Source organism: Tachysurus vachellii, chromosome 19 (assembly GCF_030014155.1).
Source record: "Tachysurus vachellii isolate PV-2020 chromosome 19, HZAU_Pvac_v1, whole genome shotgun sequence".
Classification (NCBI taxonomy): domain Eukaryota; kingdom Metazoa; phylum Chordata; class Actinopteri; order Siluriformes; family Bagridae; genus Tachysurus; species Tachysurus vachellii.
Window position 1 is genome coordinate 20576365 of NC_083478.1, and position 13652 is coordinate 20590016.

The 13652-nt window shown below is 45.8% G+C and overlaps 2 protein-coding genes across 5 annotated transcripts; one reads left to right on the forward strand and one right to left on the reverse strand.

Annotated features, from left to right (window-relative positions):
• Positions 1-247: 247 nt before the first annotated feature.
• Positions 248-5557, reverse strand: rprd1b (regulation of nuclear pre-mRNA domain containing 1B). 4 transcript variants are annotated; one of them, XM_060893385.1, is made up of 8 exons: positions 5310-5557; positions 4664-4984; positions 4332-4461; positions 3949-4088; positions 2788-2915; positions 2205-2331; positions 1939-2114; positions 248-1457 (listed from the first exon to the last, which is right to left on the reverse strand). In XM_060893385.1, the coding sequence occupies exons 2-8, from the start codon at positions 4812-4814 to the stop codon at positions 1308-1310; spliced, it is 1002 nt and encodes a 333-aa protein (XP_060749368.1). In that variant the 5' UTR covers positions 4815-4984; positions 5310-5557; the 3' UTR covers positions 248-1307. The 4 variants fall into 4 exon arrangements, with proteins under 4 accessions (XP_060749368.1, XP_060749367.1, XP_060749366.1 ...); XM_060893384.1 differs by having other exon boundaries at positions 2788-2918; XM_060893383.1 differs by having other exon boundaries at positions 4658-4984.
• A 45-nt stretch (positions 5558-5602) lies between these two features.
• On the forward strand, positions 5603-13393 carry tti1 (TELO2 interacting protein 1). The gene is made up of 8 exons (XM_060893381.1): positions 5603-5754; positions 6418-8759; positions 8867-9043; positions 9395-9543; positions 9683-9823; positions 9900-10104; positions 12109-12196; positions 12683-13393. The coding sequence occupies exons 2-8, from the start codon at positions 6464-6466 to the stop codon at positions 12903-12905; spliced, it is 3279 nt and encodes a 1092-aa protein (XP_060749364.1). The 5' UTR covers positions 5603-5754; positions 6418-6463; the 3' UTR covers positions 12906-13393.
• The last annotated feature ends 259 nt before the right edge of the window (positions 13394-13652 follow it).

Below are 13652 nucleotides of genomic sequence, written 5' to 3' on the forward strand. Positions count from 1 at the left end.
CTTTCTTCCTTCTTCCTAAGCGCTGACTGTAGCTTCAGAGGACACCTTTAATCACAAAATGGAAGGAGTGAAGATGGAAAAAAGGCGTCTGTCGATCGATTGCTTTCACTGTAGAGGAAAATATTTGTGAACGTTTCTGAGATTCAAATACAAGAAACAGATCCCAGTTTGTGAAAATCAGGCTGTTGTTTTTCCATTCAAACATAATTTGGAGGGAAAAAAAAAGAAAAAGAACAGAGACAGACTCTTTAGTGAAAACCTGCTGTTAATGTTCATTCCGACATGTCATGAACCGTCAGCTCAAATTTGGACTGCTTTCAGTTTAGCCACTACGTGGAAGAGTTTTCGGCAATTTCCTATAAAACATACCGGCTTTCAGAAAGAGAAAAACCTACGTACAGTAGACACACGTGCTCACGTGAACATTAACCACAGTGGGGAGTCAGTAGCGTACACCAAGGGCTGGGCGATACGAGCGAAAGTATCATCGTTTTCTTACCTGTTCCCGACAAAGTTAGAGGCAAAACATAGTTCGTATAGAGATTTCAGGAGGGATGATATTTCATGATATTTGGTGCCACTTGAAGGATAATGTTTCCATCAAACGTCAATCTGTTAAAAAGTCATCAACATAACTTCTAAATTTTAAGTTTATCCATCTTTTTACCTTGGAAGGCGGAGCCTAAAGAATGACAGAAGTCACGCTGTCATGGTTTGGGGAAATATTTTTGGCTGAAACAGATGACTTATTTACTGTAATAAGTAAATCTCAGCTGATTGGCTACATTTGGAAGCTTTTTTTTTCCTGAACTATTTCTGTTTCTTCAACACAAAACTTTCACTTGAACATCGATTTCTCTACAGAATGTTGGAGATAACACCACACTCGGTATATCGCCCAGCCTTTAACGGAGACGCTCCATCCTCATGATGATGATGATGATGATGATGATGAAGCTGAGGGTCGGTCACTTAGCTGTGTATTTCATTTATTTTCGCTACCTAGTCTTTATAACTGAGCAGATAAAGAACAAAAGCAGGTCACACAGACTCCTTTTTTGATTATTAATAAGCAAATAAAGCAGTAAAACCTCCAAAAAAAACAAACAAAAAAAAAAAATCCACTAATAATGATGAGACAGCAAAGTCACAGTCACGTTCGCTGTTTGATGAATTTTTTTTTCCTTCTAAAACCTGAACACAAGGCCAGAGCGTGAGGGTTTGGCCTGATATCAGCTGACCGGCTGGTGACGGTGGAATCAGTGGAGTCCAGACTGAGGATGGAGGGATGAAGAAAGGAGAACCGGTCAGTCAGTGGAGAAGAGATCTCCAGCCGAGGGTAGAGGCGCCAGTCCTCCGGTGACGTTGGGCAGGAGCGAGAGGTCTGGCAGGCTCTGGATGTGAGACTTCAGCTCTTTGCGCACCTGAGTGACTCGCGCCAGCTTCTGCTTGTACTCCTGAAACACCACAAACACCACACAAATTCGTGGATCAGACGGAAGATGGTAACAAACTGCCTTGATCCACAGTTTCCATAGCAACAGCTGATAGTGATGAACGTTTACAGGAGGTCATGTGTTTCAGATGTTTTGCAGATGTTCCTCAGCACTAATAAAAAAGCGCATCGCTTGCCTTCGGCAGCATGCCGTCTTCCTGGTGTTCTACATAACGTCACGCTGGTGTAGTAGAAATTTAACCTCGACTCTGATTCTGAATTAAATCAATTAACTCATCGATTGCTTCATTATGGGTTTTTACTTCACTACGTCGCTACTTCTTAAAATGAATCTTGTAACAAAGAGAAATAAACGATTGCTGTACGAAGTGAGCGCTTGATGGTAGCCGTATTGAACAGGCTGCTGTTCAAACCCCTGTTTAGAGAGAGAGAGTGTGTGTGTGTGTGTGTTATATAAATCGCAGCCTGACAAGACCCTGTACCTCGAGTTTTTTCTCCCTTTCGCTCAGCGCCTCCTTCTGGCTGTTGATGTACTCTGTCAGTATGCGTGCCAGCTGCCTGCGGTCCTCCAGCTCAGCCGCCAGTCTCCCGTTATACTCCGCCAGCAGGAGACATGCTTCGTCCACCGTCTTGGACAGCTTATCTGCTGCTTCCTTATCTGCACATCAAAAAACCAATACTTACAGCGAGAAGTTAGCTGCGTGTGTACGGATCGGTGTCCGACTACAGTCTTATCCTTGAGCCTGACCTGTGATCTTCTCGAGCAGAGAGACGTCCTGCACTTCTTGAGGCAGAGAGGCGATCTTCTGGCGCACGGTGGCGTCTCCGGACGCAGCGTTCTCCAGGTCCTGAAGAGCTTTAATCAGCTCCTCCGTCTGTCCCAAAGCAACCGTTCAGCTGTTATTTCATTTGTTACTTTAATCAAACCAGGCATGTGAGGAGACACCAAACAGAGGTTAAGTAATTAACCAACCCAAATATTTCCATATAAGACGGCGGACGCAGTTTCATTTACTGTTATCAGTAAAAAAAACCAAAAAAAACCTGCATTTCATTTTATTCCAGTTTAGTTAACCAAAGTCAATTATTTTCTTAATATAACATCCTAAGCTCTGCCTCCTGATGTTGTTCCTCCCACTTCAGAATTGTATATTGAAGAAAATAATGAGATTAAAAGCAGATTAAATTGATGTATTTATGTTTTTTGGTGATTTTTTTGTTGTCTTGTAGCAAACGCTAAACACCAGACACTAAAGATTCTGTCTGATCTCATGTGTAATAAGTTGAAAAGTTTGTGCATCAAAGTTTTGGTCAAAATGACGTGTTTATACCAGCTGTGGGCCGATGGCGTCTGTCTCATGAGGAGAATACTGGGCCCTGTAATCATCGTCGTCATCTTCCTCTTCCTCTTCCTGAACCTTCTGGAACGTTCTTTTCAAGCCCTTCTTCAAGCCGTCATCTGCTGAAAAACGCAACATGAGGCACAATTAATAACATTCACAAACAGTGAAAGGAGGCGTGGCCTATGTCTGTTTGTCCCAGTGAAAGCAGGTGTGGCCTATGTGTGTCTGTCCCAGTGAAACGAGGCGTGGCCTATGTGTGTCTGTCCCAGTGAAATGAGGCGTGGCCTATGTATGTCTGTCCCAGTGAAAGAAGGCGTGACCTATGTGTGTCTGTCCCAGTGAAAGGAGGCGTGACCTATGTGTGTCTGTCCCAGTGAAAGGAGGCGTGGCCTATGTCTGTTTGTCCCAGTGAAAGGAGGCGTGACCTATGTGTGTCTGTCCCAGTGAAAGGAGGCGTGGTCTATGTCTGTTTGTCCCAGTGAAAGGAGGCGTGACCTATGTGTGTCTGTCCCAGTGAAAGGAGGCGTGGTCTATGTCTGTTTGTCCCAGTGAAAGCAGGTGTGGCCTATGTGTGTCTGTCCCAGTGAAAGGAGGCGTGGTCTATGTCTGTTTGTCCCAGTGAAAGCAGGTGTGGCCTATGTGTGTCTGTCCCAGTGAAAGGAGGCGTGGTCTATGTCTGTTTGTCCCAGTGAAAGCAGGTGTGGCCTATGTGTGTCTGTCCCAGTGAAAGAAGGCGTGGTCTATGTCTGTTTGTCCCAGTGAAAGGAGGCGTGGTCTATGTCTGTTTGTCCCAGTGAAAGGAGGCGTGGTCTATGTCTGTTTGTCCCAGTGAAAGGAGGCGTGGCCTATGTCTGTCTGTAACAGTGAAAGGGGGCATGGCCTATGTCTGTTTGTCCCAGTGAAAGAAGGCGTGGCCTATGTCTGTCTGTCCCAGTGAAAGGAGGCGTGGCCTGTGTGTCTGTAACAGTGAAAGGAGGCGTGGCCTGTCTGTCTGTCCCAGAGAAAGGACACATTTTGAACACTCAAACCAGACTGCTGGGTATTAATAAGCTAGAAGCTTACATTAGCTTAACACCAACATAATTCTCACATTGGTCAGTCACAGATGATACACAGAACAGTACATACAGCATGAGTGTGTGAACCAACCTGCTGCTTTGACCCTGGGGCTGTTGGAGTCCTCGATGGACAGCTTGAGCTGCTGGATGAAATCAGAGCGGTAGAGACTGCGTTCCTGCCAGATGTTCAACAACCTCTCAATGTGCTTCTTGCAGCCGTCATCTGTTTCTCTATACACACACACGCGCACACACACACACACACACACACACACACACGCATACACACACACGCACACACACATACACACACACGCATACACACACACGCATACACACACATACAGAGACACAAACAGAATTGAGGAAAAAGGATAGCGATTGGATAGTGAAAGATTGACAGATCTGAGAGAAAGAGAGAAACAGTGAATAGTAAAGAGACTTTCCTTCCCACAAACACCAGGACACACTAACCTCGCTACATGAGAGCAGGCATCAACGAGGACACCTTCAAAATCCCGCGTGAACTCGGGTCCTTTCTTTTTGCTGTTCTGAATGACATCATTGGCGAGGTAAAGGAAGGTCAACTTCCGGCTACTTTTGGCTGAGAAACACGTAAAAAAAAAAAAAAAAAAAAAACAGAACAGAACAGAATTCTAAAACGACAGGTTTACATTTAATTAAATTATTTCCTTCAAGAAAAATACAAAAGTATTTTAGTATTGTCAGAATCTTTAGATGTATCAAAGCATCAGTAAACTTTATGTAAGTGCAGTTTATGAGACGGTACTAGTACTGACCCTTACCTTTCTTCAGCTCTTTATGCCACACACGGACGATGGTTCCCGAATGCTTGCGGTGGTGTATGATCCACAGCGACAACGTCTGAACGCTCTGCTGCGAGCTACTCAGTTCTGACAGCTTCTTCTCCAACGCTGACTCAGAAAACGATGACATGATGACGTGAAGTGATAAACCAAAAAATAAAAAAAATAAAAAACAAATACAACCAGGGGGGGATTTCTGGGTCTGACTGCAGACCGGCTGTGTTAATAATACATGTCCTGGCTGGATGAATGAATGAATGAAGCTTGAGCTTTGCTTGAAGAGCTGGAGGAAGGTTTAGTCTGGAATAAAAAAAAAACAACACCACATTATAGTCATGTTTAAAAAGGAATTGTGAAGTGTCATTAAAAAGGATTACTGATAAGGATTAAAGAGCGGCTCAATCCAAAATCCCTCCCTATTCCCTGTATACGTGCACTACACAGGACCCTTTCTACGCCCTATCTAGTGCCCTTATGAGCTCTAATGTACGTGATTTGGGATTCAGCCCAAAGTAACGTGTGATGCACATTTTGACATTCGCCTTGTTAGCTGGCAAAACATTCCACATCATGCACAGCTTCAACATGTGAAATATATATCAGTGAATTTTTCATACTAACAAACCTTTTTTCTTTAATGGAAGTCCAGGAAAGTTTGTTTTTTCACTCCAGGAGAGCAGAGAAAGCTAAGCTAAGTTAGCAAAGATGGCCGGTTTGTCCACTTCGAGCAGGAAAAACTGTTTAAAGTTTGATCTTTCTACTTCACAAGCTTCAAACGTTGTCACGAACTAATGCAGAATCGTACGAATCCTTTAAAGCGTCCTATAACGTGTGGCTGACGCGTTTATTCAGCAGGACAACGCATGTTTATGTCGCGAACGCTTTACTCGCTGGGTAAACAAACACACGGACTCCGTCGCGTCTCGATGACGTCGACGTCCACGCGACGCTATAATATACAGACCTGGATTTGAAACGTGTGGTTGTGTTTGTGTTCCTGTTTGTTTGTTTGTTTGTTTTTTGTTATCGTCATTGAATTGTGATGTTTTCATCGACATGTCGGACTAAAGGTAAAGCGTGGTGTTGAGTTTCCTCGTTGTTTAACTACAGTGAAGGTGCAGATTAGTGTTAGATCTCAATCTTAGTGTCCCATCATATGAGACACAGTGAAATGTGGTTTAATGACGTCACTGAGTTTAAAGTGACCCTAAAACTAAAATGGGGGTTTCAGAGTGAACATGTATATATGTGTGTGTGTGTGTGTGTGTGTGTGACTCTTCCTGGACTCGTCTTGTGTCCATCCAATGAAATTCTGGGGTGTCCTTTTACTACAAAACCAAATTGGGGAAGTCATGGCCCAATGGTTAGAGAGTTTGACTCCTAACCCTAAGGTTGTGGGTTCGAATCTCGGGCCGGCAATACCACGAGCGAGGTGCCATTGAACAAGGCACCGAACCCCCCCAACTGCTCCCCGGATGCCACAGTGCCAAATGGCTGCCAACTGCTCCGGGTGTGTTCACGGTGTGTGTGTGTGTGTGTGTGTGTGTTCACTGCTGTGTGTGTACACTTTGGATGCAGAAGCTGTATGTCACATCACTTTCACTTTTCACTTTCAAATTGTTGCCCTTTAAGCACTTCACTTGCCCTTTATCTAAAGATGGAGCACTTTATATCACAAGCAATTACCATGTAATGCACTTATACATCGTCTGTCTTAAAATTGTGTTGTACAGTTTCAGGCGGTCGATTCATCAGCTCTTAGATATAATCTCTTCACTCATGGCTGATTATCAGATCGATGACCCAAAGATCGCGTTTGCTTACCTGCGTCCCTCCTGTGTCCTGCTGACCAAAGAGTCTACGCTGTCCAATATAGAGGCTGTGAATGGCCACCTGCGTGGTGTTAGCGATGGAGTCCTCCAACTCCTTCAGGATTATGTCCTCTTCCCTCTCCGCTTTGTCCTCAAGACCCCTGGTGCCAAGCGTGAGGGTGTTGTGCAAGCTGTCATGGACGCTATGACTTACGTTCTGGAAAAGACTTGTATCCAGAACTGGGAATCTCTACGTGACCTCTTTTCTGAGCTTTGCCTTTGCCTCTGCTGTCCAAAAGATCCTGGAAAGCCAGCTCCATCATCAGAGGAGCTGAAGTTAGCAGTGCTACGATGTCTGGATGCTCTCATGCATTCTGCGTACGGAGATGTGGCTTTCAGGCTGTACGAGCCTGCGATGCTTCCCGGACTGGGATCCGCGGTGTCGCTGTTCTTGGCTTTGGCAGAGCAAGAGAAAGCAAGAGGAGTGCAGGCAGCAGCGTTGAAGTGTCTCTTGTCTCTGTTCATGCAGTGCGACTGCCAACAAACGCACATAGAACCAGATGAAGAGGAAAGAAAGTTGCTTGGAAGTACGCTGGCCTCATTCCTACCAGGGATCACTCGAGCCTTGAGCCATGTGATTAGCGGAGACATGAGACAAGGGCATGAGGTTATAGTGAAAGCCATGAGGGTTTGGTACACCACAGTGGGCCTGGTTATGGCAGACAAACAGCTTCGGAACGACAGCACAGTGAGTGAGGAATCACCCGGGTTGGGTAGGATCGGAGAGCTGGTGGTGAAAAGGTCTCCATCTTGGAGCAAGTCCACGTCTCAGAGACTTGCGTTGGCGTTGCAGAAAGTGATATCTTCTACCACAGCGCACCAACATTGGAGAGTACGATTGGAACTGGTCAATTTGTCAGATCATCTTCTTACCCAGTGCAGCAAATCATTAACCGAATGCATTGGTCCACTTCTAGAGGCTTTAGTTGGTGCTGTCAATGATGAGGAACCTCGGGTTAAGGAGCGGTGCTCAGCAGTTCTGGCTGAGGTATCTAGAAGAAACCAAGCTTCAGGAGATCAAGCTTTAACCGACATCCTGTCTGAAAACTTGCACGGCTTGGCGTCTTCTCTACCTCGACTCATGAGAACGACGGACGACAAGCGTAAACTCTTTGTTCTCACTGTCTTTCTGGGTTACCTGAAGATTCTCGGTCCTCAAGTAGATTTGGTCTTGACATCAGCGGTTCACCTTCAGCGTATCTCCAAAGCGTTAATGCAGGTGCTCGAGTTGGATGTCACAGACGTTAGGATCGTAGAGGAAAGAAGGTTTGCACCATTATGCGCCGACTTTGCACCGGATGCCAGCGAGGTGCAGCGCCAGAGGAAGTACTTTCTTTATTTTACAGACGACAAGATCTTCTTCGCGTTGAAGCAGATCTGCCGGATGCTGGGGCACTATGGAAATCTTTATTTACTGGTGGACCACTTCTTGGAGCTCTACAAGGAGTCAGCGGTTTATCGCAAACAAGCTGCTCTGGTGCTCAACGAGGTCATCTGCGGGGCAGCAGGAGTTGGGAGGGAAACAGAGAATTCAGAGATTTCCAAAATAAGTCCCGAGGACCTAAAATGTGCAGTCAATTCCATTATTGAAGAATACATCAGTTTGAATAACTGGCATCTCACGACTGTAATGGAAGACCTGGATGGTGACAAGCAGGAGAAACGTCATTCACCGCTCCGCTCTATTTTAAGCCGAGTTGATGGAAGCGCGCACCAACTCATGCCAACGTTCAGTCCTAAAACTCCGACACTCCATCAGCTGAACAGCAACATTTGGCAGATCTGCATCCAGCTGGAAGGGATCGGCTCCTTCGCTTTAGCTCTGGGTTCTGATTTCCGCCTGCTTCTGATGACTTCGCTCTACCCAGTGCTGGAGAAGGCAGGGGATACTTCGCTGCTGATCAGCCAATCGGCTTTGAGTGCCATGCACGACCTTTGTGTGGCTTGTAGTTACAGCTCGCCCAAGGAGCTGGTGATCAGCAATGCAGACTACCTGCTGAACGACGTTTCCCTGAATCTGAGCAGACCCAGCGTTCACCCTCACGCCCCACGTGTCCTCGCCGTCATGTTCGCTCACTCCGACGCTGCTCTGCTGCCTCTGGTGGCCGACGTGGTGCAGGACGTTCTCACGGCTCTGGATCTGAGCTACGACCAGAGATCGCGGCAGTTCTGTGCAGTCCTTCATTCGCTAATGAAGGCGCTGAGTGAGTCTTATCTTACAAACATCCTGACACTTTTAACCTCATCTACCTGTAACATACACGTGTTCCCACCTACAAATCACCTGATATCTGACGTCTTTTTACCGCAGCGAGGTGGTTTAACAGCAGCGCTACAGACCTCGGCCGGACCTCCACAGCCAGCACACACACCCAGGATCTCCAGACTCTAAACCTGCGCCAGTTTCTGTTGGATTACAAAAAGCAGAAGGAGTTGGCTGAGGGGATCGGTGCCGAGGAGGAAGAGGAGGAAGAGTCAGGGGATGAAGGTGAGAGCGATTTATCTGCTAATCTAAAACAGTTTCTCATATTTATCTTATTTTAGTTATATTATTGATTCATTCAATGTTTTTTGTTTGTTTATTCATTATTCTTTTTACCTGTGAATCTAATATTGCTGTTTATCTTGTATTTATTTTATGTTTATTATTTTTTCATGTATCTCTTTATCTATTCATCAATTTGTTTTCGTTTAGTTTTGTTGATAATCGTGTTTATCTTATTTTCTTGTTTATTTTGTCTTGTTTACAGTCAGGTTTTGTTTAGATAAATGATAGATAGATTTGAGGGAAATTTTTAATAGTAACATTTCGACATTTGTGTTCCTTGGTTTACTGAAGCACCTCCTGAGGTAAAAGAGGAAGAGGAAGAGGACGAGGAAGGCCCTGACACGAAACCAGAATTGCCCTTACACGTGTCTCTCGCCAAGGATGTGATGGAGCGCTGCGTTCACCTGCTGTCTCACCCCAGCCTGGGAATACGACTGCAGGTAGCCTACAGAACTTCTGATTGGTCAGAAGATGTTGGTTAATTTTTTTTATAAAAGCACCACAGATGCTAAATACAAAAATATGATCGGTTGCTCTTTAATATATAAAAACTGTAATTATTTGTGTGTGTGTGTGCAGGTGTTGGACATTGTTGAGATGTGTGTGAATGTGCTGTCTGAGATGGAGAACGAGCTCTTACCCATGGTGCACCGCTGCTGGCCAGCACTTCTTCAGCGCCTCACCAATGATGACCCGCTCGCAATACCCCGAGCTTACAGGGTGCGGGAATGTGTGTGTGTGTGTGTGTGTGTGTGGTGTGTTCTGTATCTATACACTCATCTCTGTCTCTCTGCAGGTGTTGTGTGTCTTGGGTGAGACATGTGGAGACTTTCTGAGGAAGCGAGTGTCTAAAGAGGTCCTGCCTCGGCTCACGTCGTCACTTTCACGTCAGGCAGAGACGAGCGCTCGCTCCGGTCCGACGTACACGCACACACTCGCGTACAAGCTGCAGCTCGCCGTGCTACAGGGACTCGGACCTCTGTGTGTGCGCCTCGACCTGGGTAAGGCGTGGAAAAGGAGGCGTGGCCCCTGTGAATGTCAGTCATGGTGAAGAAGAAGGAGGCGTGTCCTAACTGAACGTCAGTGCTAGCGAAGGAAAAGGAAGCGTGACCTTAATGAATGTCAGTCTTAGTGAAGGACAAGAGGCATGGCTTCTGAATCTTTTTGTAGAAAAAGTAGGCGTGTCCTAACTGAAGGTCAGTCCTGGTGAAGGAGGTGTGGTCTCTTTGAGGTAGACAGAGGTGTGGCCTATATGTACAATGGATTTCTATAGTTTATGTACCGTGCTGCAGTGACATTGTTGGTCCACTAGATGACAGACTCGTATCACTGCTGAGGCAAACACCAGCACAGCTGCAGTGAACGCTGCCTGTGCATCTCAATGTGAAGTACAACACACACACACACACACACACACTCTCGTCCCTTGGGTGTCTCCTCACTCTGGAGCACAGACATCAGAAGCTCACACACCTCAACACACACACACACACAGTTTGATGTGTGAGAAAGATAAGAGTGAGAGAGATTAGAAGTAGATGATCAGAAGGCTCTTGAAAGTGAGTGTCTCACTGAAATGGCCTGGAGCCAGCGGAGGAATGAGATGTTTACTGGAACAGTCCGTAATGAATTTTAATTCCTGACCTCTGGAGACATCAGCGCTGTTTCACTGCTTTGTTTTGCTGGAGGAAAGGAAGGCGGGAAGGTGTTAAAACGCACCTTAATGAGTGGCTGAAATGAGCTGAGGGGAAGCAGACCACCAGAAAACGTGGGAGGCGTGTGTGTGTGTGTTTGTGTGTATGCTAGGATGTTCACAGTCGCAGCTCATAATGCCGAGACTCAGCTCAGAGCATCCTGAAAGGTTAGACACACACACACAGTGTGGGAGGTTTAAAGGAATAGAACGATTCCAACAAAAAAAAGCACACAATGTTTCCGTCAGCATAAAATATCGTCCATTAGAGACGTTTCGCTTTCCGGTCGTAATGCGTATGACAGTCGTAATGCGTATGACAGTCGTAATGCGTATGACATAGTGAGACATAGTGACGTTTCAGGTGCGAGTCTGTATGAGGTTACGAGTTACGATGATCCGTTAGATATGTTGTGTTATATAATATTGTGATACCATATTTTTGTCATGTTGCACAAGCTGTAACTGAGCCCAACCCCAAACACACCCACTTTTCTGTAATCATGATTTTTTTTTTCATCATGACTCTGGTGGAAGGCAGCGAGAGTTAAGTTGGACAGCTGTTTGAAGCCATTAAGCAATGATCATGATATGACAACGTGATCCAGCACAGGCCTGGTGATCTGGGATACGACAATCTCTAATTAAATTTGACCCAATGATTAGCAGACTCATTATCTAAGCCAGAGATTAATGAGAAACTTCTCTTTGGGACAGAGCGGTCTCACGCCTCGCTGATGACGGCACGGTGAAGCCTTTATTACATAGTAGTAACATTAAGTAAGGAAAGGTGCAGAAGACGGTAGTGAGAGCAGCGATGGAGGTAGCAGAGATGAGGATGTTGAGGTTCTCTTTAGGAGTGACGAGGATGGACAGGATTAGGAACGAGAGGGACATCAGAGGGACGGCTCAGGTTGGCTGTTTTGGGGACAAGGACAGAGAGACTCGATTGAGATGGTTTGGACATGTACATAAAGAACTGAAAGGATGTTGGAGATGGAGCTGAAGGTAAGAGGTCAAGAGGAAGGACAAAGAGGAGATATATGGACGTGTTAAATGAGGACATGAAGTTAATTGGTGCGAGAGTCGAGGATGCTGAGGATAGAGTTAGGTGGAAACAGATGATTCGCTGTGGCGCCCCCTAAAGGGGAAAGCTAAAAGTAGAAGTAGTAATATTAACTAGCAACTGCACACAGGAGGAGAAGTCTGGGTCTCAGTAGAAGCTGGTGTAGGTTTATCACCGATAATTAACTGTTATTAATCTGATTGTGTTTCTGTTATTGTGTGTGCGTGTGTGTGTGTGTGAGAGCAGTGGACTCGGATCTGGACCGTATCTCAGAAGCCTGTCTACCCTACCTGAGCTGCAGACAGCCAATCAGATTACAGGAAGCTTGCCTAAGGTAACCTGTTTAAGTCAAACTGCTGTGTTTGTGTATTTGTGTACTTGTGTGTGTGTGTGTGTGTGTGTGTGTGAGAGAGAGATGAACTAGATTCCTGTTGAGATTCCGTCACTGCCTCTGTGCCGTTCTGGGTTTTATGCGTCCTGATATCCGTTACCTCAAGCGCCTTTATTCAGCTCTGTCGTATTGATTAATTTTACCCGATTGACGGGTCGCTTCTCGGCCGGTGTTCGGCGTCTCGGCCAGTGTTCGGCGTCTCGGCCAGTGTTCGGCGTCTCGGCCAGTGTTCGGCGTCTCGGCCAGTGTTCACGTGTATGATATATTACTGTTTGTGGATTTTAATGTTAATCCTGGAATGCTATAAAACGTGACGTGGTCTAATTAAAAGGTTTACTTTGACTTTTTTTATCATACAGGTATTTGACAAACTGATTTCCTTCATCTTCAAATTTGTTGGGTTTGTGCTGATTGCTTTTCCCCCCTCAGTGTTTTCCGTCACGTGATGCAGCTGGACCCGGACGCGTGCTGGTTCTCCCTGAGCGAGCTCTGCTGTCCCGAGGCGTATGAGCCACCTCACACGCTGCTGTTCCCCGTGAAGCTGAGCGGGACGAGCCGAGCGAAGAGCGAATACACACACAACGTCCTCAAACTGCTGCGTGAACTCCAGCCGTCACGGGAAGAGCAGAATCCTCACACCAGCACTGATTAACAGCTCTGTACTATTGATCCCTTTACAGTTATAAACTCATGAAGACTTGAAACTGACACTGGAGACTCACCATAAACCTGTGTACGCTGTTCTGTCCTTATAGACAATAAAATCTAAATTAACATCTTCTGACCAATCAGAATCAGGCAGCACAGGGCAATAAACACATATGTCTTTAACATCAGATAAAAATAACGAGCTGAAGCGAGAAAAAAGCGCCGTCATTTCTAAGAATGCTGTCTCCTGCTAATGTGGCTAATAATGAGTCTGCTGAGAAAGCTAACGACTATCTGTTACTGACAATGATATTAGCCGTATTTCAGGTCACTCCATAAGTGCAGTACATAGACTCTATGTACCCTACATAGTGTTTGCCTGGGAAGGACTTTGGGTTCAGCCATTAGCCCTGGGAGACGGTATTTTCAATGTATAAATGCTAATATTTTGTCCGACTGCTTGTACGTTTTATAATAAACGTGAATTCTTTGTTTCGTGTTATTTATTTGTTACACCGCCTCACTGTCAGTGTTCAGAGCGACCAGTCGTGTTCTGTGACCGCGCTCGACACCCGTGTGGGCTCTGAGGCGTCGCCTCCTGACATCTTAATGCATGTTTCAGCCACAGGCAAAGACGCCTGCCTCGTGCACTTTGTGTTAGCGTGCTAACGCTTTATCTGCCGCTATTTATCCTGCTGCCAAACCCGAACGGCTCGACCATTACTCATAAAGGGCCGGTCAGGCTTGCGCA

Coding starts and splice junctions, on each gene's coding strand:
- rprd1b (XM_060893382.1), bottom strand. CDS start 4,814: ATGTCATCGTTTTCTGAGTCAGCGTTGGAGAAGAAGCTGTCAGAACTG. Junction 2,115..2,204: donor TCTGCTCGAGAAGATCACAG/GTCAGGCTCAAG, acceptor TTTGATGTGCAG/ATAAGGAAGCAGCAGATAAG. Junction 1,458..1,938: donor AAAGGGAGAAAAAACTCGAG/GTACAGGGTCTT, acceptor GTGGTGTTTCAG/GAGTACAAGCAGAAGCTGGC.
- tti1 (XM_060893381.1), top strand. CDS start 6,464: ATGGCTGATTATCAGATCGATGACCCAAAGATCGCGTTTGCTTACCTG. Junction 9,824..9,899: donor CAATACCCCGAGCTTACAGG/GTGCGGGAATGT, acceptor GTCTCTCTGCAG/GTGTTGTGTGTCTTGGGTGA. Junction 12,197..12,682: donor TTACAGGAAGCTTGCCTAAG/GTAACCTGTTTA, acceptor TTCCCCCCTCAG/TGTTTTCCGTCACGTGATGC.